The sequence below is a fragment of the Peromyscus leucopus genome, chromosome 1, assembly GCF_004664715.2.
Source record: "Peromyscus leucopus breed LL Stock chromosome 1, UCI_PerLeu_2.1, whole genome shotgun sequence".
NCBI lineage: Eukaryota > Metazoa > Chordata > Mammalia > Rodentia > Cricetidae > Peromyscus > Peromyscus leucopus.
The window spans coordinates 55,226,069-55,250,984 of record NC_051063.1 but is presented as its reverse complement, the minus strand read 5'-3'; the positions used below and the strand labels follow the sequence as shown (position 1 = coordinate 55,250,984).

General features: G+C 53.9%; 3 protein-coding genes across 9 annotated transcripts; 1 reads left to right on the top strand and 2 right to left on the bottom strand.

Moving 5' to 3' along the window:
- Window positions 1-134: 134 nt before the first annotated feature.
- On the bottom strand, window positions 135-3,155 carry Nudt22 (nudix hydrolase 22). 2 transcript variants are annotated; one of them, XM_028853725.2, is made up of 6 exons: window positions 3,040-3,155; window positions 2,342-2,835; window positions 1,786-1,884; window positions 748-845; window positions 523-616; window positions 135-319 (listed from the first exon to the last, which is right to left on the bottom strand). In XM_028853725.2, exons 2-6 carry the CDS (start codon window positions 2,816-2,818, stop codon window positions 161-163), a joined length of 927 nt encoding a protein of 308 aa, XP_028709558.1. In that variant the 5' UTR covers window positions 2,819-2,835; window positions 3,040-3,155; the 3' UTR covers window positions 135-160. The 2 variants fall into 2 exon arrangements, with proteins under 2 accessions (XP_028709558.1, XP_028709559.1); XM_028853726.2 differs by having other exon boundaries at window positions 2,942-3,143.
- Trpt1 (tRNA phosphotransferase 1) lies at window positions 2,799-6,303 on the top strand. Of its 5 annotated transcripts, none has more exons than XM_037207769.1 (8): window positions 3,230-3,394; window positions 3,542-3,610; window positions 3,788-3,869; window positions 5,081-5,316; window positions 5,415-5,589; window positions 5,755-5,811; window positions 5,889-5,999; window positions 6,129-6,303. In XM_037207769.1, exons 2-8 carry the CDS (start codon window positions 3,551-3,553, stop codon window positions 6,221-6,223), a joined length of 816 nt encoding a protein of 271 aa, XP_037063664.1. In that variant the 5' UTR covers window positions 3,230-3,394; window positions 3,542-3,550; the 3' UTR covers window positions 6,224-6,303. The 5 variants fall into 5 exon arrangements, with proteins under 5 accessions (XP_037063674.1, XP_037063664.1, XP_037063663.1 ...); XM_037207768.1 differs by having other exon boundaries at window positions 3,230-3,405; XM_037207779.1 differs by lacking the exons at window positions 3,230-3,394; window positions 3,542-3,610 and adding an exon at window positions 2,799-2,880.
- On the bottom strand, window positions 6,213-24,405 carry Fermt3 (fermitin family member 3). 2 transcript variants are annotated; one of them, XM_028853723.2, is made up of 15 exons: window positions 23,761-24,405; window positions 23,011-23,187; window positions 19,600-19,833; window positions 19,313-19,432; window positions 19,039-19,207; window positions 18,824-18,926; window positions 10,842-10,949; window positions 10,563-10,697; window positions 10,422-10,471; window positions 10,214-10,338; window positions 9,969-10,075; window positions 9,601-9,840; window positions 9,166-9,290; window positions 6,899-7,040; window positions 6,213-6,780 (listed from the first exon to the last, which is right to left on the bottom strand). In XM_028853723.2, exons 2-15 carry the CDS (start codon window positions 23,168-23,170, stop codon window positions 6,601-6,603), a joined length of 1,998 nt encoding a protein of 665 aa, XP_028709556.1. In that variant the 5' UTR covers window positions 23,171-23,187; window positions 23,761-24,405; the 3' UTR covers window positions 6,213-6,600. The 2 variants fall into 2 exon arrangements, with proteins under 2 accessions (XP_028709556.1, XP_028709555.1); XM_028853722.2 differs by having other exon boundaries at window positions 23,011-23,184; window positions 23,761-24,404.
- Window positions 24,406-24,916: the final 511 nt, after the last annotated feature.

Genomic DNA, 24,916 nt, shown 5'->3' with positions numbered 1-24,916 from the left:
GGGGACACACGGAGGCTGCGCTATGGGGCCTTTTGTTTTGTTCCCCTTCGGCCACGTGGTCAGCCCCTCTCGCCCACCCCAGGTTCTCCCCGAGGATCCCAGACTTCCAGAGAAGCAGCAGAAGCCAACGCAACCCAAGAATAAAAGTCCTTTATTGTCTTCAGAGCTGTAGTGATAGGGCCGGGACGCTAGCATTACTCAGGTGGGACTTCCCAGGACCCGACTGTAGAGTCGGATGGCGATTGTAGAGGAGGATGGCCCCTTTGGCTGAAGGGCAGAGTTGTGTCCACATCTCCGTCTCCTGCAGTCTCTGGACCCTCTGCGGGAAATCAGTGAGACCCAGACATCAGGCCCCCCATTCTACTGGGACTGTGTCCAGCGTTGCTGAACCTCAGTACTCCTGTCCCTGAGGTAGGAGCCAAACTTTGTGCCTCTGGAAACTAGGAGACCAGGGAGTTCTCTGCCTCACCCAGGTGTCCTTTTCCCCATCACCAGACCACCTTGAAAGCCTCAACGCCACACCTGTGTCTCCACAAAGATGATTCCTGTAGACTCGTGGGCCTCAGGTCCCCCATTCATGTAGTAACTCCTGATCTCCTCTGAAGTTAGGCTGCACCTGGACAAGAACATGAGGGCGGCTTGGTGGGTGTCCAGACCTTATGGGAACCCTGCAGAACTCCAGTTGCCTCGAACCCACTCCTTCCCCACCCGCCTCACCCAGGGTCCTGCACCCCAGAGCCCACTCACTGGACATAGAACTCTGCACTGGCTCTGCCCGCGCTGGTCTCATTGCAAGCGATGCCCAGTAACAGTGGCCGGCTCAGGGTGTGCAGTGGCAGGTTCACCTGTGGCAGGGAGTCCCCCGTCAGGCTGACCTCAGTGGCCTGGGTTTGTTGTTGTTTGTTGGTTGGTTTGGTGTTTTATATGTTTGCTTTTGTTGAGATAGGGCCTCGTGTAGCTCAGGCTAGCCTTAGACTCAATATTTAGCCAAGATGGCCCTGAATTTCTGATCCTCTGCCTTCACCTCCTGAGTGCTGGGATTACAGGTATGCACCACTCTACCTGTTTTATACAGTACTGAAGATCAAGGCCCAGGCCTTGGAGAGGCTAGGCCAATGTTTCTCAACCTGTGGGTCGTGGCCCCCTTAGGAGGTCAACCTTTTCATAGAGGTCACCTAAGACCATTGGAAAACACAGATATTTACATTATGGTTCATAACAGCAAACATATGAAAATTGTAAAAACTAGCAAAATTACAGTTATGAAGTAGCAACGGAAATCACTGTATGGTTGGAGGTCACCACCACATGTGGAACTGTATGAAGGGTCGCAGCACTGGGAAGACTGAGAACCACTGTGCCAGGCAAACAGTGTACCAGCTCAACTGAGCTACGTCCTCAGTCCTCAATGGCCTGTGACCCTCAGCACGTCTTTGTTTTGCTAGCCAAGTGTCCACTACACAAAACACAGGCTCTGGGTATGCTCGTCCTACAGATGGGAAATGGAGCATATTGTCCAGGGAAGTCCTTTTACCAAGTGAAGTTGACTCAGTAACCAAGATGCTATATTTTCAGCAAGTATTGGAACAGACTAGACATTTTTTATTGTTTCCACTGTAGGAAAGAATCTGAGGACCAAGGAATCATGGCTCCAGCGTTAAATGCCATGCTCTTTCTCAATGCCAGCTGGGCTCATGCAGACCCTCACTCCGGCCCAGGCCAGTGGATTTCTAGCAAATTCCACCCCTCACTCATGCCCATCATATCTGAGGCCCCGCCACTCACCTCATCACATATCTCCTGCAGGACACTGGAGAACAGTTCCTGAACCACCAGTTCCCCAGGGAGGTCCTTGTGTTGGGGGCTGCCACCAGGGCACAGGGCCTGTGAAAAATTTAGGCTCAGCCTTCATCTACACCGATTCCCACACTGCTTTTCCTCTTGTTGGCCGTGGGTGCCTAGGGCAGGCTCAGTGTGGGAGTCTTGGCAGTCCCCTAACCCAGGCCCTCCTATTCCAAATAAACAATCAAGTCTAGCTAGGAAGGATTACATAAGGTGGGAAAAACATCTCCTCCCCTTCAGTCTCTCCTCCCATGATCCCTAGCTTCCATAGGTGGGTTGTCTCCCAAATGGCAGGGAGCACCTTCCTCTCCGGAGTGGTGAGAGTCATGGGCTATGCTCGCGGGCCCATACTTTCTCCTGGACAGTCCTCTAGCAGGGCCCGCAGCATGGGAGGAGGCTGCAGCCTCAGAAACACCAGGCCACTTTTCCCTTTAAGAGGCGATGGACAGAACTAGGAGCCTGGACTCTCCGTGCCCTTGTGCCCAGTCAGTCATTCTACCTGAGGCTCAGGGTGCCCACCGGGCACGTCCACCAGCCCAGGTGCCTCGGCCACCTGCTGAGAGCGGCGCAGGAAGACAAGGAAGTCATCAGCTGTGACCAACGTGGCGCCCACCCCCAGTGGGTCTGCCAGATAGGCTTGCTTGTCACCCCAATCTGTAGCTCCCTGCTGCCGCAGCCAGGAGGCTGAGCTGGACCAGTTGGTGCCCAGGAAGTCCCGGTAGGAAGTGAGACCCAGATGTAGGAGCAGCTGTGGCCCAGGTGAGCTGGATGCCAGGGTGGCTGAGTGAAGGCGGAACTTGGGAGCATCAAAGATCCAGGGTTGGGTCTGTAGCCGGGTCTCCCAGATGGCAGTAATGGTCTTGTCTCCTCCAGGCAGTGGACGACGGTCGTGAGCTGGGCTCAGCTCTACTGCTACCTGCTCCTGGGACAGTCCCCCAAGAGGGCACAGCAGCAAGAGGGACACCTCGGGGTCCATGGCGTGACAGGGAAGTCCTGGAGGAAGACACAGACGGCCATCCTGTCACTCCAGGGGACGAGGTGACCCTCTCTTACACAGAAATCCTGACAGGGACCCTTCTGCAGATCCCTGACTACTTACTGCTTGGGCAGCGAGTATCATCCCACCAAGAGTCCTGAGCCCAGCAAGCGCCTGGACTCCTGCTGTCCCAAACCCGTAAAACCTTTGGGCATCCTTACCGCCCCGCAGCACCAGGAGCGCCAATGCTCGTAGCCCCCAAACAGGAGTCCTCCTACATCCAACCTAGACACGCAGGATCTCGGAGTTCACCGGTCGGCTTGCGCCCCCCCCCTAAGCTCCACCTCTTTCCCCTCAAGCGGAAGTGCCCGCCCCTTCCCATCGCGTCTTCCCATTGGCCAGTCCTTGTCCGGGTTTACGATTTGCCTTCCTCGGTGGAGAGCTTCTGATACGCGCAGACCTGGCTCACTTTGGCGTCTCTTCGCACTCCAGTCCCGAGATCCCGGCAGGAGATCCGTGATCCGATTCCGGAAAGAGGGGTCTGATCCGGATCCCTCGGGCCTCGTGGCTGCCAGGGTGACCCTGGGGCAAGTTTCGCCAGCTGGGCCTCAAATTCCCTTGTGTGGACCAGAGGTTCCCGGGTGGGATGAGCAGTGCGGTTCTCCCATCCTGAGCCTTTGTGACTTTATGGGCAAAGTGGCCGCACGTCCCTGATCCCTACAGGTCTTGGCCATGAACGCCCCCGGTGGAAGGAGGCAGGAAGGTAGATGGGCCCATAGACCCCGGGAACAGGTGTGCGCCTCTTTCCATCCTCACCCCCACAGTGGCAGGACAGGGGAGGGGACCGGAGCCTTGGTGTCTTGGTGGGAAGACGGCAGGACCAATGGTCCCAGAGACCACGGGAGCTCTTCTGGTCTACCTTGGCAGTAGGGCTCAGGGCTCAGGGCCATCATCACTGGACTCTTTCAGGACCGAGATGTGCAGCTGTCTAAGGCCCTGTCCTATGTCCTACGCCATGGAGCTCTGAAGCTGGGACTTCCCATGCGAGCTGGTAAGTGAGCATGGTGGAAGCCGGGAGGAAGAGTAGGAGCCCCGAGAGCAGCTGGAACCCTTTCTCCTCAACTCTCAACACTGCCCCGGTGGGAACAGAGAATAGGCACACCCTCCGAATGTACAGGAAAATCAAGGCCCAGAACCCCTTTCACGTCCTCTGGAAGAGAAGCCCCTGTCTAGGCCGGGCCTCATGATGTCTCTTTCAGCCAGCCCATCCTATAAACGTTTCCCAAGGATACTGAGACAACTGATGCTCACTGGGATGTCCACTCTGGGTCAACTACTTAGTGCTTACTATGTTACTCGGCCTGAAGCAGATATGCTATTTTGTTTTGTTTTTTGTTTTAATTTTTTTGTATGTGTATGAGTGTTTTGCCTGCATGCATGTGTGTATGTCTGTATCACATGCATAGCTGGTGTTTGCAGAAGAGGGCATTGGACCTGGGAATGAGTTCAGATGGTTGGGAATCAGACCCCAGGTCCTTTGGAAGGAAGAACAGCCTGTGCTCTTAACTGATACACCATCTCTAAAGCCACGCCCCCCCTTTTTTTCATATTGAGACAAGGTGTCGTGTAACCTAGGTTAGCCTCAAAACACCTTGAACTTTTGATTCTTCTGTCGGTACGCCCCAAGTGCCGGGCTTATGGGCATATACCAACATGCCCAGCCCACCATGAAGCTGGTCACCTTCCTCTGTAAGTTAAGAAAAATGAGGCTTGCTGGGCAGTGGTGGAGCACACCTTTAATCCCATTACTCGGGAGGGAGAGCCAGGAGAATCTCTGTGAGTTCGAGGCCAGCCTGGTCTACAGAGTGAGTTCCAGGAAAGGCGCAAAGCTACAGAGAAAACTTGTCTCGAGAGAAAAAAAAAAAAAAAAAGGAAAGAAAGAAAAATGAGGCTTGCTGGGCAGTGGTGGCGCACACCTTTAATCCCATTACTTGGGAGGCAGAGCCAGGAGAATCTCTGTGAGTTTGAGGCCAGCTTGGTCTACAGAGCGAGTTCCAGGACAGGCTCCAAAGCTGTGTTGTCTCAAAACACCAAACAAGAAAAGAAGAATGAGGCTTGGGATGGAAGTGTCTCTCCTTGGCAGAGTTCTTGCCTAGCAGGTGAGAGGCTCTGCGTTCCACCCCAGCACAGAACAAACAAAATGAGGCCCCAAAGGGAAAACTTCCTGAAGATCACACAGAGAAAGCTCCTGTGCCCTCCCAGGCCTAGCCTTTGTTCCAGCTGCCTGTGGCTCCCCCGTTAAGCACACCCCCGCCTGGCTGCCCGCAGATGGCTTTGTACCCCTGCAAGCTCTCCTGCGGCTGCCCCAGTTCCACAGCTTCTCCGTTGAGGATGTGCAGCGCGTGGTGGATAACAACGGAAAGCAGCGGTTTGCCCTGCAGCCAGGCGAGCCCAGCACTGGCCCTCTCATCAGGGCCAATCAGGGCCACTCCCTACAAGTGGGTACCAGGGGGCATGTGGGAGGGAGGGAGAGCCAGGTGGGACCCCGGTTCAGGAGGGAGGTCTCAGTGCTGCCCGTTCACACACTCCTTCCTAGGTACCTGAGTTGGAGCTGATGCCCCTGGAGACACCACAAGCCCTGCCTTTGATACTAGTCCATGGTACATTCTGGAAGCATTGGCCATCTATTCTACTGAAGGGCTTGTCACGCCAGGGAAGGGCGCACATCCACTTGGCCTCAGGATTGCCTGGCGACCCTGGTGTCACCAGTGGTCAGTATCACCTTTCACCTATTGTGTTCTCCCAGGCCCCCCAAGGGTCACAGCGTCGTTTGTGTGAGATCCCCACACAGACTTGCATGGAGCAGTACCTCCCCATCCCACCACAGAACCCATTCTGCCCAGGGACCCCTGGCCCTAGTCCAGTTGTCCCCGCAGGCATGCGTCCAAATTGTGACGTGGCGGTGTTCATCGATGGACCCCTAGCTCTGGCAGGTAAGTGCGGACCCTCCAGGGACTCTCGCAGGTCTGTCAGAGAGGAGCACCGGTCACATCTCTAGCTCCCTGAGCAGATGGAATCCCCTTCTACCGCTCTGCCAACGGGGTGATCCTGACTCCAGGGAACACTGAAGGCTTCCTGCCTCCCAAGTACTTCAAGGAGGCCCTGCAGCTGCGACCCACCCGTGAGAATCAAACCATCCCTGCCCTGTGTCCCGAAGCGTGTGCCCTTCTGCCTCAGGCTCTTTGAAAGTTCCCCACTGTAGGCGGACGTAGACATGCCTTTCTCTTAGCAACTCTTGTCTCTACCTCAGGAAAGCCTCTCTCCTTGGCTGGCGATAAAGAGGCGGAGTATCAGAGTGGCGCCAGGCACAGCTCCAGAGGAGGAAGAAGAAAGATCCAACAATAAAATATGTATTTATTTTTAAAAAAACAAAAACCCAACAACTCTGAAAACTGTCACGGGAAGAAAGTCCAGTTTGAAAGCAGGATTCTCTGTTCCTTATCCATATCTGTCATCCTCATGTGCTCGGGGACTACATTATAGGCCAGGGATGTGAGCTGCCGAGAGGGCAAGAGGAGGGGCTGTGTGTGGCTCAGGGCCTTCCATCCCTAGGCTGGGTGGTGCAGTGTCTACCCCGGCCAGGGCCCTGGCCTGCCTGTGACAGCAGGTGAGAGTGTCCAGCCCGGTGCATGCTGGGAGTGGTGGAGCTGTGAGTTCAGGTAGGCGTGGGCTGGCCAGGCTCCCTGGAGGTGGTGAGTGGAGCAGGGGCAGCCTGGCTGCCCTCAGAAGGCCTCGTGGCCGCCTGTAAGCTGCAGGAACAGGTCCTCGTCGAGCTCCTCCCCGCGAGCCCGCTCTCGAGTGGACAGGAAAATGTAACCCCCGATGTACTCATGGACGATGCGGCAGCTGGCAGACACACAGCTGAAGGCCACGTTGATGTGCTCATCAAATTCAATGGCCACCTGCAGACGGGTGGTCACAGGTCCAGTGGGCTCAGGCAACAAGCAGGAGCTCCTGCCTTGCCCTGGTTGGGTCTGAGCTGGCCACCTGTCCCGGTCCCTGCCCTCCCTCGGGACCCACCTGTCGTATGTCCCAGTTGACGTTCCACTGACGCATGTTGCTGAAGCGCCAGGTCTTGACCACGTCGCCCACGGCCAGGTCAATGCGGATCAGTCGGTTGTTGGCAATGCCCAGGATCTCATCTTTCCTGCTGCCCTTGAACCTAATTCCCAGGGGGGGAAACATGAGCGAGAGCTACACCGTGTGTGGCCCTGGAGCCTGCCCTGTGTGGACACGGCTCCGGAGCCTGCCCTGTGTGGACACGGCTCCAGAGCCCTCAGGGTAGGGCACAGCCTCACCTGCCCCAGCTCTGCAGCTCTGCAGCTGTTCAGCCTGAGGCAGCCAATCGGTTTCTCCTAGCCTTAAGCTCCCACTCTGAAAAATGGGATTACTCATGGACTGATGCTAGCCAGGCATTGGTGCAGTGCGTCTGTCATCCCAGCCAAGGGGCTGAGACAGGAATTCACGTCAGACTTGATACATGGTGAATGACGCTGTGTCTCAAAAACCAAGGGGCGGGGGGTGGGGACTGAGAAGATGCTTCAGTCAATAGAGTACCTGCCTTGCAAGTAGGAAGGCCTGAGGTTGATCCCCAGGACTGTAGTGCATGCCTATGGTCCCTGGGACAAGATAGGCAGGCTGGGAGAGATTGCTCAGTGCAAAGAGCTCTTGCCACACATGTGTGACTCTAATATGTCTGCTATGTGCCTATGGCAAGCTGGGAGGCAGAGACGGGAGAATGTCTGGACAGTCTGCAGCCAGCTAGCCTGGAACACACAGGGATGAGTAAGAACTCTTGTCTCGAGGTGGAAGGTAAAGACTGACCTAGAGGCTATCTTCTGACCCCACATAACTGCCACAGCATGTGCATGCACACACACAGATTTAAAATAAAAACATTAAGAAAAAAATAGGACCAGCGAGAGTCACCCTCAAGTCTGATGGCGGGAGTTTATCCCAGGACCCACGTGGTGGAAGGAGAGAACCAGGTTCCCGTAAGTTGTTCTCTGGTCTCCACATGTGCACATGCACAAAATAAATAAGTTGAAAATGTAAGACAGGGGCTGGAGAGATGGCTCAGCTGTATGAACACTTACAGTGCTTACAGAAGACCCAGGTTTGGTTCCCAGTACCCTCAATGGGGCTCTTAACTCCAGTTCCAGGGATCTGGTGCCTCTTCTGGCCTCTGTGGGCACTGGGCACTATATGCAGTATATATGTACATATGCAAGCAAAAAACTCATACATGAAAAACAATCTTTTTTCTTTTTCAGTTTTTTGAGCCAGGGTTTCTCTGTGTAGCCCTGGATGTCCTGGAACTGGCTCTGGAGACCAGGCTGGCCTGGAAACCACAGAGATCCACCTGCCTCTGCCTCCTGAGTGCTGGCATTAAAGGTGTGCACCACCACTTTCTGGCAAAAAATAATTCTTAAAATATGTAAAATACTCGGGGCTGGAGAGATGGCTCAGCGGTTAAGAGCAGTGGCTGCTCTTCCAGAGGACCCAGGTTTAAATCCCAGCACCCACATGGCAGTTTACAACTGGCACCTGTAATTCTAGTTCCAGAGATCAGACACCCTCACATAGCACATGGCAAAACAGCAATGAACAAAAATTAAAAAGGAAAAAAAAAAAAGAAACCCTGTCTCGAACAATCCCTCCCCCCCAAAAATGTAAAATACTCAGGGAGCAGAGGCAGGATCTCTGAGTTTAAGGCCAGCCTGGTTCACAGAGCGAGTTCCAGGACAGCTAGGACTACATAGAGAAACCTTGTCTTGAAAAATCAACCCCCCTCTCACAAAAAAAAAAAAAAAAAAAAAAAGTAAAAAATAAAAACAAGATGGGCAGCCCCTGAGGAACAACACCTGAGTTACCCTACATCAACAAAGGCATACAAGGTAGGGCATCCTAACAGCATTTGCCAACATTAGAAAATAGTTCATCCCTCTAAGGAATGATCTTGTATCATCATCAACGGCATGTCATTCACTTCTCTGCAGACTTGGGAACTGAGTTCTCAGGGTCCTCCCTATAACACAGAGACAGCGGGCCAAGGCCCAGAGAGGGGAGCATCTACAACAGAGCTGGGAAAAGCACTGATCTTCGGTTTGCCTGGTGTGAGCTCTGTCTCGCTGGGGAACACACAGAACCCCCAGGGAGTGGTACCCACAGAGAGCCGGGGAGGAGAGGCATTGGGTTGTGCGCCTGGGACCCATCTGGGATGTGCGCACCCAGCAGCTGGCAGCAAGTGAGGGCAGAGGCAGGGCTTTGCAGGGCTGGCATCATACCTGACCATCACGTAGGAGATGCCAAAGTCAGGCAAGGACTGCCAGGCCTGGATGAAACGCAGCTGGGCCTCGATCAGCGAGAGCTGGGCCACATTCTGGTGAGCTTCCAGGATCCGGGGGGTGAGCTGTGGTTCCATATTGGGAAGGGACTCTTAGGGCCTCCCCTTATCTAAAGTCCCTAAGATCCCTGCCACCCCACCCCACCCGCCTGCCCTGCACAGGACACTGAGGGGAAGGCAGCCATTGTGGTACCACCAAGGTGTACATGTGGCTGAATCAGGCCCTAGAATAGTCCTGGAGCCCTTCCAGAGAGGACATGGCAGAAGGAAGAAGTGGGTACAGGGTTTTCTAAGGAAGAGAGTTGGAGGTCCAGGGGTCTTCAAGGGTGGCTAGGTAAACACTATGGTGGTTCCCATCCCACACTTCCTCTGGCACCTGCTTGGCCTTGAACTTTCGCTGGAAACGGGGAGCCACGAGGCCGTAGGGGTTAAGGCCCTCAGCAGAGGCTTCAGGGCCCTGGATGTGGTTCCCTGAGCCTCCGCCACCGCCACCTGCCCGCTGCAGGCTGAGGAAGGCCAGAATGGCCTGCACCTCACTGGCATAGCTGCTGTCTGCCATGGTACGGCCCTTGGAGGCCAGGCGACAGGCAGCCATCCACTGTGCGTACTGCTGGTCCTGGAGCAAGGACAGACAGAGAGGGCGGTGAGTAAGACCTGGCCACGTTCACTCTCACCCTGAATGCCATTCCAACCCTGTCTCCTGGCCCGGCCACTCCCATTCCCCCTGCCGCCCAGCCTGCTCACATCCTGGCAGCGCAGGTAGATCTCACTCATGCCCTCGGGTGAGGGCACCAGGAGTTTGATGCAGAACTTCTGGCTAGAGACATTGACATCAGGGACCACCTCGCAGCCTGCAAGAAGGAGGTGGCTAAGAGGTCCCTGTATGAAAGTCAGCCCACCCACCCACAGCTGCTTCAGGGCAGATGGTATCCACCCAGGTCCCTAAGAGGAAACAGGCTGAGAGCAGTTACTACTGGCACCTCCCTCACCCTTGAGGTTCAGCTGCTGGATAGGGTCCCCTGGTGCTTCATCCTGGCTCTTATAGTAGGACAGGGTGGTGTCCTTGAATACCACCCAGTGCTGGCGGTAGCCCTTCAGGGTCAACTTCCGGGGCCTGGAGGAAGTAGGAAGCTTGTGAACCACGGCCTCCCTGCCTTCCCCCTCCTCCCCTCTCTCCAAGCAGGCCCCACACTTAACCTGAAGATTCGGAGGTGGTCCTTGAGCTCTGGGATGGTGGTGAGACTATCCTGGAGGAAGGGAGAAGTAGAGGGAACCTGGGGTGCCCTGCCTGGCCCTGACTCCAACCCCATCCATTCCCAGGCCCAAGTCCCTCCTCACCAGCACGTCTGAGGGTGCCGACCCCTTCAGCTTCACCTCGAGGTTGTTCAGGGCTGCATCCAGGTCATCCAACCCCAGGTCCCCAGAGGCTGGCTCACCCACATCCCCACTCAGGGACAATTTGTTGATGTGATACTAGGGGACACATGGTCAGTTAGAGCTGAGTCTGACTGAGGCCCGTCGCCCCACACCCCCCCCACGCTGGACTTCTTTGGAGATGGACTCCTTTCTGGAAGGCCTTTTGACCTTGTACCCCAGCATCCCCAGAGCCCCAGGCACCTGCAAGGCGGCGAACACCATCATCTCCTCCTCGGTGCAGTCGATTTCCTCTGTCAGCAAGTCCCAGCGGGCTTGCTCATACAGCTGGGTCAGCCGCACTGGGTCTGTCTGGAGCAGCAGGGGTCGGGGAGCGAGTCAGAAGGTGCCTGTCCTGGACACTCAGGCTCGGCCAGCATGAGCAGCAGACCCCATCCCTACCCTGCTGGCCTGCCCCTGCCTAGGCAGACAGAGCAGCTTTCTCCATACACTTCTGCTTCTCCATACACACCGAGCCACAGGCCCAGGCCACAGGCCACAGGGCGGCCTCCTGCTGAGGATAGGCAAGAGAGGAGGAAGACAGCCCCTGAATGAAGTGCTCCCAGAATAGAAAAAAGACAGCTAGTCAGGCGGTGGTGGTGCACGCCTTTAATCACAGCACTCACTCGGGAGGCAGAGCCAGGTAGATCTCTGTGAGTTCGAGCTCTGGTCTACAGAGCAAGTTCCAGGATAAGCTCCAAAGCTACAGAGAGAAACCCTGTCTCAAAAAAACAAACAAAAAAAAAGAAAGAAAGAAAAAAAAGAGAAAGGAAAAAAGAAAGAAAGAGAAGGAAGGAAGGAAGAAAAAAGGAAGGAAGGAAGGAAGGAAGACAGCTTCCCTTGGGGTAGCTCCTTCAACTCATCTCTCAGGAGAGTACAGGCCACAGGAAAGCACTCCAGGAAGGCTTCCCTGAGGAAGTGACCTACAGGGCGGAGGCCTGCAGGGTGACAAGGGACCACTGAAGGGAAGAATGAGTGAAGGGAGTCTAGGGTCAAGGAGCAGGGAGGGCCTCCCAGACACCATGGAAGTGCACACTCTATGGCCCACAGGGCTGAGAGCAAGGGCATCAAAAAGGCAAAGAGAGGAGGGGCAGCCTTGAATGAGCAAAGCCCCAGGTTCGATCCCCAGTGCTACATGAGACTGAACGAGCGTAGTGGTGATAGTGCTCACAATCCAGCACTTTGGAGGGAAGCAGCAGGGTCAGGAGTTCAAGATTGCCTGTGACTGAGGTCAACCTGGGGTGCATAAGACTGCCACACAGAACAGAATGGTTTATCAAACCATTGAGAGAAAGAGTCAAAGGCAAAGCCTAGAGTGGAGAGTCGATTCAGGGGCTATCCCTCTGACAGATACTCAGTACAGACACAGCTCAGTACAGGAACTGCCAAAAACATGAGCAGAATTGGCACTGGAGAGGCGATCCAAGCTGCGAGCAGCTAAAGGCCAGCCAGATCTACTAGTCACTGGGGAAGGTGGGCCAAGGACACAGGAAAAGTTGGCCTGCTGGTTGTCTAGGGTGAGTGTTGGAGGCAAAAAACTGAAAATAGGCACTAGAGAATTTTCTGGAACAGCAACAATGTTTTAAAACTGGATATGGTGGGACTGGAGAGCTGGTTCAGCAGTTAAGAGCACACTGGCTGCTTTTCCAGAAGACCCAGGTTCAATTCTCAGTACCCGTATGGCAGCTCACACCTGTCTAGAACTCCAACTCCAGTTCTAGACAGTTCTAGGGCTTCGGACATCCTCACACAGACATACATGCAAATAAACAATTAAATAAATGAAAAACTGGATGTGGCAGCGGTTGTACAACCACACACAATGATCAAAAATAAACTGCTCAGGATGGGCGGTGCTTGCGCATGTCAGTTACATCTCAGTGATGCTGGGGGACAGTCTTTTGGCATAGTGGTCTCGTTATGTTAAGTAGCAAGTGCCAAGTGCAGCGGAGGTTGGAGGCGCTCTGTCACTTGCTGCTAATGGGGGAGGTCCTACTCGAGGTGACCCTGCATGCTCTGAGTCCCACCTCTTCCACCTCTGAAATCTGTGCACACAGTGTCCCAAAATGCACATCCAGCCTCAGATCTGTGGGCTCCAAATCCTGATCCAACCAACCAGAGACTGATAATATTGTGGTGGGGGTATTAGATCTAGTTGGGTGTGGTGGCTCATCCCTGTAATCTCACAATTTGGGAGGTTGAGGCAAGAGGATTACCACAAGTTTCAGACGAGTCTGAGCTGCACAGTGGATTCTGCTTGTTTGGAGATAGGGTTTCTCTGTGTAGCCCTGGCTGTCCTGAACTCACTCTGTAGATCTGCCTGCCTCTACCTCCCTGGTGCTGGGACTAAAAGTATGCACCGTCACCACCCAGCCTTACATAGTAAATTCTAGAACAGCCCAGAATACAAATACAAAGTGAGACCATATCCTTTTGTTGTTATTTTTGAGACAAGATCTCTCTACATAGCCCTGACTGGCCTGGAACTCACTGTGTAGACCAGGCTGGCCTGGAACTCACAGAGATCCTCCTGTCTCTGCCTCCCAAGTGCTGGGATTAAATGCTTGTCATACCACATGGTGCTATACTCCTTTAATCCTAGCACTCAAACTCAGGAGGCAGAGGCAGGAGAATTTCTGTGAGTTCAAAGTTAGTGTAGTCTATACAAGTTACAGACTAGCCAGAACTACAAAGTGAGACCCCCCCCTTACACACACACACACACACACACACACACACACACACACACACACACACACACGAAGAGAGAGAGAGAGAGAGAGAGAGAGAGAGAGAGAGAGAGAGAGAGAGAGAGAGAATGTGGATATGTGCACTAGAGGTAGATTTAAGTACAGGGGACATAATTAAGCAAGGAGATCTTACCAGGCCAGGACCTGGAGCTCTCAACCTAGCCTTCTTGATGCCTCTTCAGCCCCCATTTCCCTATTTTTTTTTTTAAAAATTTTTGATTTATAAATATGTTCTGGGTGGGCTGAATGTGTGTTGTTGTGTGTGTGTGTTGTGTGGTGCTACGCGACTTGTTAATAATCCAGTACACTGTGTGAAATATGTCCTATGATTTGTTTAATAAAAGAAACTGACTGGCCAAAGCTGAGCAGGATAAGTAGTGGAAAGCCAAACTGAGAAATGCTTCCGATTGGATGAGAATCACCAGCCAGCCAGATCCAAAAGAGAACTATAGAAAATGAGGTAACCCCTTCGTGGTGGTGTATATCTTTATTCCCAGCACTCAGGAGGCAGAGGCAGGTGGATCTCTGTGAGTTTCGAGGCCAGCCTTGTCTACAGAGCAAGTTTCAGGACAGGCTCCAAAGCTACACAGAGAAGAAACCCTGTCTTGAAAAAACAAAAAATAATAAATAAATAAATAAATAAATAAATAAATAAATAAAAAGTAAGAAAAATGAGGTAACAAGCATTAAGCCACGTGGCAAAACACAGATAAGAAATAAGGGTTAATTTCAATGTAAGAGTTAGGGAATAGTAAGCCTGAGCTGTTGACTGAGCATTTACAATTAATATAAGCCTCAGAGTGGTTGGTTATTTGTGACTAGGCAGTCAGGATGGGAAACTTCTGCCTACATGCGTGCGTGCGTGCGTGCGTGCGTGCGTGCGTGCGTGCGTGCGTAATTATTATTATTACCATTGCTTGTTAGTTTGAGACTGGGTCTCATGTTGCCCAAGCTGACCTTGAATTCACCATGCAGCAAGGATAGAGGCCTGAACTGTCCACCCTCCTGCTTCAGCCTCCCAAGTTCCTGGGATTACACACCACCAGGCCTGGTTTTACTCACCTGCTCTGAAAGTGGTGGTACTGTGTTGGGTACCATGTGGAGGGGCTGGGTTAAATGGCCCTGTGCAAGTCACAGTGTGTGGGGAATGCCCAGGCAGTCCTTTGCAGCCCCTCTCATCATTATGGACAGTCAACTTTGGGTAGGTAGAGCTCAGTGGTGGGGGAGCCCAGCCCTGCAGGCCCTGGGTTCAAACCATGACACCGTACATGTCACCTCTCAGCTCCAAAGACCTGACCATGAAAGGAAATGGGAACACAGCTATTCTGGGTTCTGCTAAGATCACTGTTTATATGTTACTATTTGTAGTCATGGCTACGTTGTTTTCACCAAACACCATAAACACCAGTCGATTAGTAAGACCCACAGAAATGTGTGTGCTGTGTGGAAGGGGAGATGGGGAGGGCAGGAGAGAGAAGTCTTCATCTTTTGATAACCTATAGCTGTGTACAAAACTGCTAGGTCACAGAACAGGGCTCTGGGCTCAGGAGCAGACACAGAAATCCCAGCCAGGACACTTGGCTTTGGCCTAAGTTCAAGACTAGCCTGGGTAACAAAGTGAGACCCTCCAGGTGACCCAACATCCCCCACATAGACATACACGCAGGCAAAACATCAATGCACATGAAATACAAATCAAACAAACAAATAAAAAAGAAAGTAAACATTAAATAAAAACCTACATTGTTTGCCAGGCAGTGGTGGCGTACGCCTTTAATCCCACCCAGCGTCCGGGAGGCAGAGATAAGCAGATTTCTGTGAGTTCGAGGCTAGCCTGGTCTACAGAGTGAGCTGTAGGACAGGCTCCAAAGCTACAGAGAAACCCTGTCTCAGAAAAACCAAAACCAAAAAAAGACCCCAAACCTACATTGTTCAAATCTACCTTTCCTGGAGAATAGAGTGGGGTAGAGAATGGTTTGGCTGCCTGTGCCAAGAAGTGTGGGGACGGAGTAACTGCAGTCCAGTGCCCGGGTGGGGGTGGGCGAACTGCACAGAGCCGCCTGCTCTCCCAGCAGGGCAGCTGTGATGGAGAATCAGGGGCATCCAAGTCACTTGGAGGCGGTAGGAGATGGAGCTGAAGGCTAGCAGAGGCTGGGAAGGAGTAAAGGAGCAGACAGAACCCACAGGAGGGTGGGAGGAAGCTGGGTGTTGCCTCAGTCAGAGACTAGTCAGCACTCGGTACTGCAGCTGTAGCTGGGCCTTACTGAGGTTAATTGTGAACTAGGAAGGGTCAGGCTGGTTTCCCAGGACCTCAACTCCATCCCCAAGTAAGGATTTTTGCATTTTATCTGTTTGCAAGGCTGTGGATTACCCCAGGGTCTTGCACAGGCTAGACAGGTACTCCACCTCTGGGCTACATCCTCAGGCCTGGAAACAAGATTGTATAATACTGTGACAGGTCAGTGTTGTCAAACTGACTATCCTAGAAGCACCTCTGGGCATGTGTGTGGGGATTATTTTATGTTCAGTGATGTGTGGAGACCCACCCGTATCAGGGTGGGGAGCCATGCCCAGGGCAAGAGAGCCTAGGTTTTTTTTTTTTTGGCTTTTCAAGACAAGGTTTCTCTGTGTAGCTTTGGAGCCTGTCCTGGAACTTGCTTTGTAGACAAGACTGGCCTCAAACTCACAGATACCTGCCTGCCTCTGCCGCCCGAGTGCTGGGATTAAAGGAGTGCGCCACCTCCCAGAGAGCCTAGATTTTGTAAATGGAGAAAGGGAACTGAGCATCAGCAGGCAAGCTCTCCTCTTCTCGTGGGTGTCAGGTGACCAGCTGCTTCCAGCCTTCCTTGACTCCCCTGTCTGGATGTACTGTACTTGACCTGTGAACTGCGCCAGATCTCTTTACAGATGGTTGTGAGCCATTACATGGTTGCTGGGAATTGAACTCAGGACTTCTGGAAGGACAGTCAGTGCTCTTAACCTCTAAGGCATCTCTCCAGCCCCTGAACTGCTCCTTTTCTGAGTAGCTTTTGGCAGGGTATTTTACCTCAGCTCAGGGACAAAACCAAGACAACCGAAGAACTATTTTACAATAACCCTAATCTGAGCACTCAGACAGCAGAGTTGCCCCGAGCTACAAAGGGACAGTCTTTTCTTTTTTTGGGTTTTTTGAGACAGAGTTTCTCTGTGTAACTTGAACTACCTCTGTAGACCAGGCTGGTCTCAAACTCACAGAGATCTGCTTGTCTCTGCCTCCCAAGTGCTGGGATTAAAGGTGTGCGCCACCACTACTTCCCAGCCAAAGTGACACATAAATATGGGTTTAGGAAATGGCTTACTGGTTAAAAGTGTAGCCACACAAGCCTGGTGCCCCAGGTCTGATACCCAGAACCCACGTGGAAAAGCTGTCTGTGGTGACCCATTCTGCAATGTCAACACTCCTATAGGCAGATGGAAGACTAGACAAGAGAATGGCCTGGAAGCCTGAGGACCAGCAAGCCTGGAGTACACAGTCTCCAGCTGTAAACAGAAACAACAAGAGACCTTGCTTCAGGTGGAAGGCGAAAACTGACTCCCAGAAGCTGTCCTTTGACTTCCACATGCTTGTATCGGCGTGTGCACACTAGCCCTCATGCACATGCGCGCTTTCGTACACACACACACACACACACACACACACACGCACGCACGAGCGTTCTGTCTGTCTCTGTCTCTGTCTTTCTCTCTCTCTCTCTCACACACACACACACACACACACACACACACATAAAATAGATAAATATGGTTTCAAAAAGAAGGGGCTGGGAGGAGAGGGCTCAGTTGTAGAATAGCTGTGCAAGCAAAGGACCCGAGTTCGTATCCCAGCACCTATAGAAACAGCCTCTAATCCCCCACTCAGGCGGAGACAGGCAGAACCGTGGGCTTTGCTAGCTAGCCAGGCTAGCTGAATCAGTGAGTTCCAGGTTCTGTGAGAGACAGCGACAGAAGACCCCTGACAATGACCTCTGACCTCAGGTGCACACACGGGCGGCTAGGAAGAGGAGAGACAGAAGCCACAGAGCTTGGGAACAGCTACAAGGAGAGAGAGAGAGAGACAGAGACAGAGAGAGAGAGACCCCCTTAGCTCATGGGACGCAGAAGCTGTGAGAGAAAGATGATTCCAGGGGAAGAGGCGTTGGCTATGTCCATGCCGTAATGAGCAAGCAAGATGCAGGCCTGTGATCCTAGTCACTGCAGGTGCTGAGGCAGGGAGACTGAAAACTCAAGGCCTGCCTGGGCTACAGGTTCAAGGCCAGGTTCCACAACTTAGATAACTTAGCAAGACCCTACCTCAAATTAAAAATAAATAAATAATAAAAGTTCGGGGCTGGAGAGACAGCTCAGCGGTTAAGATTACTGACTGCTCTTCCAGAGCACCCAGGTTCAGTTTCCAGCACCCACAGGGTGGCTCACAACTCTCTGTAGCTCCAGTTCCAGGGGATCTGACACCCTCTTCTGGTCTCTGTTGATACCAGGCACACATGCTGTACAGACATCCAGGCAGAGAAAACACCCGTACACAAAATAATATTAAACTAGTCCCGAAGGGCCTGGGGGAGCACTCAGTAGTTGAGCATTTGGGGGGTGGGGACAGGTCTAATCCTTATTAAAAAAAAAAAAAAAGTAGCTGGGTGGCATTGGCACACACCTTTAATCCCAGCACTCGGGAGGCAGAGCCAGGCAGATCTCTGTGAGTTCGAGGCCAGCCTGGTCTTCAGAGTGAGATCCAGGACAGCCTCCAAAGCTACACAGAGAAACCCTGTCTCAAAAAACCAAAAACAAAGTATGTAGGTGGGATGGAACCACGGGACCGGCTGCACGGAGGGCAGCAGGTGTCGTTCTGTGTGCAGATGTGGGTAGAAGCACCAGGGCAGTTTGGCTCAGAAGAGAACATTGAGGGACTCTGCCACAGCTTGAAACCAACTGCTCTGTAGACCACTATTGGTATGTTTTCAATGAAGGCCACAGGTAGGAAGAGGAGCCTGTGGGGCCCCGGGAAGTTTGTGGAGACAGAGGGTTACTGACATTGTTGCAGAGGAGAATTCAGGCATTGGAGGGCTAAGATTGGGGTACACTGAGACCACCCTGCAAAGCTCCTACCCCACCTCCCAGGCCCTGCTGGTCCAAGTGGCCTCCCTGTACCCAGCTCAGAACCTCCCCATTAGAGACCCACGTTCCCCAGAACCCACCACTGTCTACATGGGTCTCTGCCATTGACACCCCCTCCCCCCGCAGGCAGGTCCTAAAGAAACCAGCACTGAGACTTGTCTCCATCTGCCTTATCATTGGAGGCCCCGAGGTGCACTGGAAGGATTGGCACACAGAAGTACAGATGAGCAAACGGGCAGACAAACTGATCCCCAGGGCTGGACCCTCTGATTCCAGAGCGCAGCTCACCTTGGGATCCAGGTCGAAGAAGCTGTAGTACTTAAATCTCAGCCAAAGCACATCCCCGGCCTTGATACCTTGCTGCATGAGGCACCGTGATGAGTCCAGCCACCTGGGTATGACAGAGGCAGAGTCAGGGCACAGAGAGGAAGGTCCTGAAAGCAGGAAGGAGAGGGTAGGTGAGCTAGGCCCTGGGCAGTGTGGCCTGGCTGCGGGTCATGCACCTGCTGTGGAGCTGAGTCTTGTCAGCCAGGGAGCTGGGCCTCGGCAGGCGCTGGAGCAGGAGAGGATCAGGTGGCGGCTGTGGCCGGCTCAGCATGTGGTAACAAGCCTCAGTCTGGGGACTGTCCGAGAAGTGTGCTGGCATGCCTCGGAATAAGGTGGGTGCCACACCTGCAGTGTCGTGTCGGTGGGAGTCAGTCAGGCCCGGCTCCAGTTCTGGCCCCCCAGGCCAGTCTCTGTCCTGGCCCCAGCCCGGGGTTGGCCATGCTCACTCACCCCCAGCTAGGACAACCTTGGTCAGGTCATGCACCTCTTCCTCAGGCTCCTTCTCCTTCTTCTTCTTCTCCTTCTTTTCTGGAGCTCGAAGCAGAGACAGCTCCTCAGGGTGCCTGATACCTGAAGGGAGGAAGGCCTCAGCACCAAGGGTCTGCTAGGTTACCTCCCTACCTTTCCACACAGACACCCCGGGGAAGTCACACCCTTTGATAGGCTGCGGAGAGGCGATGGCCAGAACAAGCTGATGTGGCTTGACCCGGGAAGGGGAAGAGGCCACAGCTACTCACTGAGCAGGCGGCAGATGGCAGCCACAGCCTGGAAGAGGGGCTTGGAGAAGCTGGCACGCAGACGCAGCACTCGACGGTTGGGTAGTCGCAGGATGACGGGTCGGTGCTGTGGCCCAAAGAAGAGGCGGGCATCTGCCAGGATCCCATACTTGTCCAGTGTCCAGTGCGTCTGTAGCAGCCACTGTCTCTTCTGCTCCCACCAAATGGCATGGTCAGACCAGTCCTGCTTGCGATCTGTGAGGACCCAGGGGTATCCATCGGCCTTCAAAGGCCCTGCCAAGCCTTCTTCATTTCTGCCCCAGCACTGATGCCACAGGTGAGCCAGATTGGGTTGGCTCTAAAGTGATGATGGAATGTTTGGTAGCTGACTCCTGCTGGTCCTTCTGGGTTCAGTTGTTACGTCACTTCTGAGGGGAGCCCCCCAACCAGGAATATGGGTACCTCAATCTCAATGGCCTCACCTCATACTTTGAGTTGACTCCTTACAGCCCATGTGTATTCTGGGATGCTTGGTTCAATGCCTTTTCTATTATTTTTGTTGTTTTGATTTTGTTTTTTTTGAGACAGAGTTTCTCTGTGTAGCCTTGACTGTCTTGGAACTCACTCTAGGCCAGGCTGACTTAGAGATCTGCATGCCTCTGCCTCCTGAGTGCTGGGATTAAGGGCATGCACCACCACACCCACCACTGGCAACATCTGCAGTCTCCAGGGCTGTTGATAATCTCCGTCACTAGCTGTGCCCTTCAGGGCTGTTGATAATCTCCATCACTAGCTGGCCCCTTGCTCACAGTGTTTCACCTCTCCAGCTCAGTTCTCTAGTTAAGATGTAACAATCATCCTGACTCATGGTTGCTGACCAATGGCTGTGACATTACAAAGTGTTGTGCAATTTTGACACTTAAAGAGAAGCGCTCATTTGGAAATGCAAATGTCATTTGTCATCTGACCAGGAATTGGGGTGACAACAATGGATGACACAGGAGGATGCCTTATCCCCCCGCCCCCCAAGAAGTGTGAATACAGAAATAAATGGGTAAAAGCTGCTGAGCACACAGCCTCCTGGGTTTTGCTGAGACCCGGCATGCTGTTGTTTGGGGTTTGCAGACCGGGTTTTGAACTGCATAGCTGAGGCCAGCCCTGGTCCACTCATCCTCCTGCCTCCAATGGCCAAATGCCAGCTTTGCAGGTATATGCCTCGCTGATGCTGTGCTGAGGGTCACGCCCAGGGCTTCGTGCCTGCTGGGCAAGCGCTCTGCCTGCTAAGATTCTAGGCCTCTCTCTCTGGTCCTCCCACTGGGTTTTGATCCCTGTCCCCACCCTGGACTCCTGCCACCTCCTGACCTGTCTCCCCAGTGCCACCAGTGCTGCCAAACACTGGAGAAGCTTCTCCGCCCAGCTCCTCAGGACTCTGAGCCCCCCGTCCTGAGGCCCTCCCTCTGCCCCCACTTCCTCTCCCGTTGGCCTTTTGCTTTTAAACTTGAGGCAGGGTTTGGCTATGTAGGCTGTCGATTCACTAGGGCTGGGACTGCCTCCATGCCCAGCAGCCTTTGCTGTGGCTTTGTGCTCTTCAGGAGGCTCTCCCCACCTACTCCTCACCTGTCTTTCCCCAGGGTTTAGCCTGGAACCTCCCTCTCTTCAGTCACACCCTCTTCTGGGGGTTGGGTATCTCTCTGCTCTGTGACTTCAGCTGCTGGCTTCCACTGGGCCCTGCATGGCATGGCCCGCTACTCTAAGGGGCATTTGCTTTGCTTCCTTCATCCCAGACTCCTGTTCACCCGGCTCCAGAGCCAGTGCTGGAATGCTGAGTGCAGGGAGACTAGGCCCAGCCTTCCAGGGGCCATGCTGGAGCCTGCTGTGGCTGGACAGAGGAGCCCTTCCTTCCCAGGTCATCCAACCACCAAGGACTCTTCCTGACACTCAAGCACCATGCGTTTTACTTCTAGTCCAACCTTGAGTTAATGTCAGTTTCGCTTCTAAACCCACCTTTGCTGTCCTCCCTGTCTGGCCTCTTGAGCGCTCATCTATCCCCGACCCCGACCCCACAGATGACTGGATGGCCTGCGTGGGTCTCCCCGGCTGCAATCTGTCTCCCTGCTGACAAGGGACCCTGCAAAGGGACTTTTAGCATGGGGCCACCTTAACGTGGCCATGCCCTGTTTCCACGGCAAGTACCTAGTCCCTCAGGAGGCCAAAGGGCCTTCCCAGGCTGTCAGGGCACCACCTGGGCTTCCTGTTTTGTCCCAAACCAGGTGTCTTTACTGTTCTGAGGCCTTAACTCGGAGCTTCCTGGAGTCCCTGGCATCAGCTCTAGGTCTTCCTCATTCTAGAGACCTCTCTGGAATCACCGTCCTTCCTGATGTCAGGTCCCCCAAGGAAGCTCTCACATCTGGCACCAGCATCTGGCAGTGGGAGGGGTGGGGATAATGCTCCTATTGCTGGGTACTGAGGTCCTGGAACCGACATGATTTGGCCTGAGGAGCCCAGCAGGGGTTCAGGTAAGGTCTAGCTGGCTGTGTTCAGCCCTCTTGGGGTTCACCTGCTGTGCCCTGGGACCCACCACCTTCTCAAGGCCTTCTATTCTGTCTTGGCCCAGGTCAAGTCTCCAACTCTGTCTGACATCTGGTTTCTGAAGGACCACCCCTCTGCTCCCCAACTTCTGCTTTCACAGGCTCTTGGGGCCCTGCCTCTGGCAGTTCCCTTCCCTGCCTTAGCCCTGTTACTTGGCTGTGCTGGGGCTTGTCCGACCCAGTCACTCTGGTCCCTGTCTTGGACTGTACAAAGGGGATTGGTTGGGTCTAGAAAGCCTGCCTCGCATCCCTCTCCCTATCCCAGAGGCCTAGGACCTAAGCTCATAGTGCAATGCCTTCTGGCTCAGGCTATCAGGAGCTCATGGTGGGATGCTTTCCGGCTCTGGCTATCGGAGGCTTTCCTGCCATCCTCCCAGGAAGTGATAGCTCTCCTTCTCCACTAGGAAGGTTGATGAGAAGCCCCCATGGGGCCTTCTGGGTGACTCTGGGTGACTGATATCGCACCAGCCTACTCTACCATAACTTCCTGTGGGGGCAGGGCCTTCCACCACGGTTACCAGCCTGCCAAGAGGCTTGCTGGGGAGGAAGTGTAGGGGAGTAGACCCCCCAGAAACCTCCGAGGCATCCTTCAGAGCTCAGGAACATGACTGAGACCTCAGCACAGGCAAGGTGTACAGGGACCATGTTCTGTATGTCCCTTGAAGACTGGGCAGAACCAGCAGGAGTGGGAGGAAGTGAGAGGATGTTAAGAAATATCTTCTTTGGAAGCAAACAATTAAGCTGTTGCCTGAGTCACTGTGACAAGGTTATCAGTGGCAGGCAGGGATGGCCGTCATGACGGCCTGTGTGCCAAACTGGGGACATGGGGGGCACGGGGACTCACTGATCTCCTCCACGATCTTCAGAAGCACCCCACCAATGTGCGACTCCCCCGTGACTCGGAGGGTGACAGATTGGGCCTCCGGGTCCTCCTCGCCCACAAACACCCGCAGCTCCCAGGACGAGTCGATATAGTCCCCAGAGGCTGTCTTCATCCCCGCCATGGCTGTGGCTGCTTCTGCTGAGGCAAGGTGAGCAGACGCTGGGATCTGGTAGGTGGGTAGGCCTTGGGGGCGCTGACACAGACGGCTTCTGTAACCAAGCCAATCTGGGACCCTCTACTGTCAATGTGTTTGGGCTGAAGGGACAGTTTCTTAGAACTCTCCAGCCAACTTGGGTCTCAGGTGAGAACACCAAGGCCCAACAGACTCACTCAAGCCCCGCGGTGGTGGCACACATCTTTAACCCCAGCACTCGGGAGGCAGAGGCAGGCAGATCTCTTTTGAGTTCAAGGCCAGCCTGGGCTACAAGCGAGTTTCAGGACAGTCATAGCTGTTATACAGAGAAACCCGGCCTCAAGGAAAAAAAAAAAATAAGACTCCTTCAAGAGCACCCTGCTGGACACCAGAGCGGGCCAACTCTCCTCACAGATCCGCCAAGCCTACCTATCCCACAGAACAAACAAGCCCTGACCCACAGCGCTCAGCCAGCACTCACTCTAGCCCACACAAGCCTCTGGGATGGTAGAAAGTGTGGCTGCCGAGCAGACTGGCAGGGCAGGGGACAACCGAGTCGTCATGGGTCTCGCACTTACCTGGACTGCAAGGGATTGCGGCTGCAGGTGGCTGGCGGTGGAGCGCCTGTTACCCCTGGCTGGGGTGCCTTATGCTGCTCAGTTGCCTCCTTCAGAGGTGGGCCGGGTGGCAGCCTTATCACCGAAGCTGTGCTAGGCCCTCCCCAGGGCGGGCTGCTGCTGGGTACAGGAAGCACACTGCCAGCACGTCAAGGCTCCACGGGACCTTGCTTTTGTCACCACAGGAAGTGAGGGAAGAGCAGAGGTGGGGTGACACCACAAAGCTCTCCCCCGCCATCTCCCTGGCTTCCACTGGCTGCAGCTCCAGCCTACTGAGTAGGACTGCCTGTGGCCAGCGGAGACGCTTTTTCAACCTTTCCTACCCCAAAATAGGATTTGTTCCAAACCAACCAGCCTTCGACCTGCCCAAGCAGACAGCGACAAATCAGGGTTTCCACCCCAGTCAAAGCCTCTACCTCAGGAAACCTCCATGTGACCCGCTTCAGGACCCCTTATCTAGCTGTCCCTTTAGAGGGCTCTGGTGACCTCAGGCTCACGCCCTCCTCTGGCCCTGGGATGCAAACTTCTCCAAGTGCAAGGCCCTCAGTGCTGGCTGAGCAGGAACCCAGCCTGTCCAGGGTTAATGACCTTGGTGGCAGGAGACCCTTGCGAGGTAAGATTGCCCTGGGGAGTCTCAGGACTGGGGGTGGGACAGGAAACCAGTTTATGCAAACACGGGAGAGGAAGTACAGCCTGATGCTGGCCTCAGCATCTTGCGAGCCCAGAAAACAGCCTTCTGGTAGCAAATGAGGAAGTTCAGTGTTGGCCACAGTGTGGGAGGAAGACTGGAGTAGGCTTGCAACCAGGCTCTCTACGGGCTAGGCAGCAGGAGCTGTTGGCAGCACTGATCTCAGGTCTGCTTCCTCATCCACTGGGGCTCTGGGCTGGGTCTAGCATTCTCTGCACCTATTTGGTTTAGTGAGACTGTACTGCAAAGAACAGCATGAGCATCCACTCAAAGCTCATCAACTTGCAGGTCTTCAGCTGCTGAGCAACACTTCCACCTAGTGGCCATCCCAACAAAACACAACTCACTTTTCAGGCACCAGGAAGGAGGAAAGTCAGGGTCCCAAACCAGAGCAACCCTATCTTTTTTTTTGGTTTTTCGAGACAGGGT

Coding starts and splice junctions, on each gene's coding strand:
- Nudt22 (XM_028853725.2), bottom strand. CDS start 2,818: ATGGACCCCGAGGTGTCCCTCTTGCTGCTGTGCCCTCTTGGGGGACTG. Junction 1,885..2,341: donor GTGGGCACCCTGAGCCTCAG/GTAGAATGACTG, acceptor AATTTTTCACAG/GCCCTGTGCCCTGGTGGCAG. Junction 617..747: donor AGTGCAGAGTTCTATGTCCA/GTGAGTGGGCTC, acceptor GTTCTTGTCCAG/GTGCAGCCTAACTTCAGAGG.
- Trpt1 (XM_037207769.1), top strand. CDS start 3,551: ATGAACGCCCCCGGTGGAAGGAGGCAGGAAGGTAGATGGGCCCATAGA. Junction 3,870..5,080: donor GGGACTTCCCATGCGAGCTG/GTAAGTGAGCAT, acceptor GTGCCCTCCCAG/GCCTAGCCTTTGTTCCAGCT. Junction 5,590..5,754: donor CGACCCTGGTGTCACCAGTG/GTCAGTATCACC, acceptor TTGTCCCCGCAG/GCATGCGTCCAAATTGTGAC.
- Fermt3 (XM_028853723.2), bottom strand. CDS start 23,170: ATGGCGGGGATGAAGACAGCCTCTGGGGACTATATCGACTCGTCCTGG. Junction 19,208..19,312: donor CAAGGTTGTCCTAGCTGGGG/GTGAGTGAGCAT, acceptor ACGACACTGCAG/GTGTGGCACCCACCTTATTC. Junction 10,950..18,823: donor TCTTCGACCTGGATCCCAAG/GTGAGCTGCGCT, acceptor CTGCTGCTCCAG/ACAGACCCAGTGCGGCTGAC.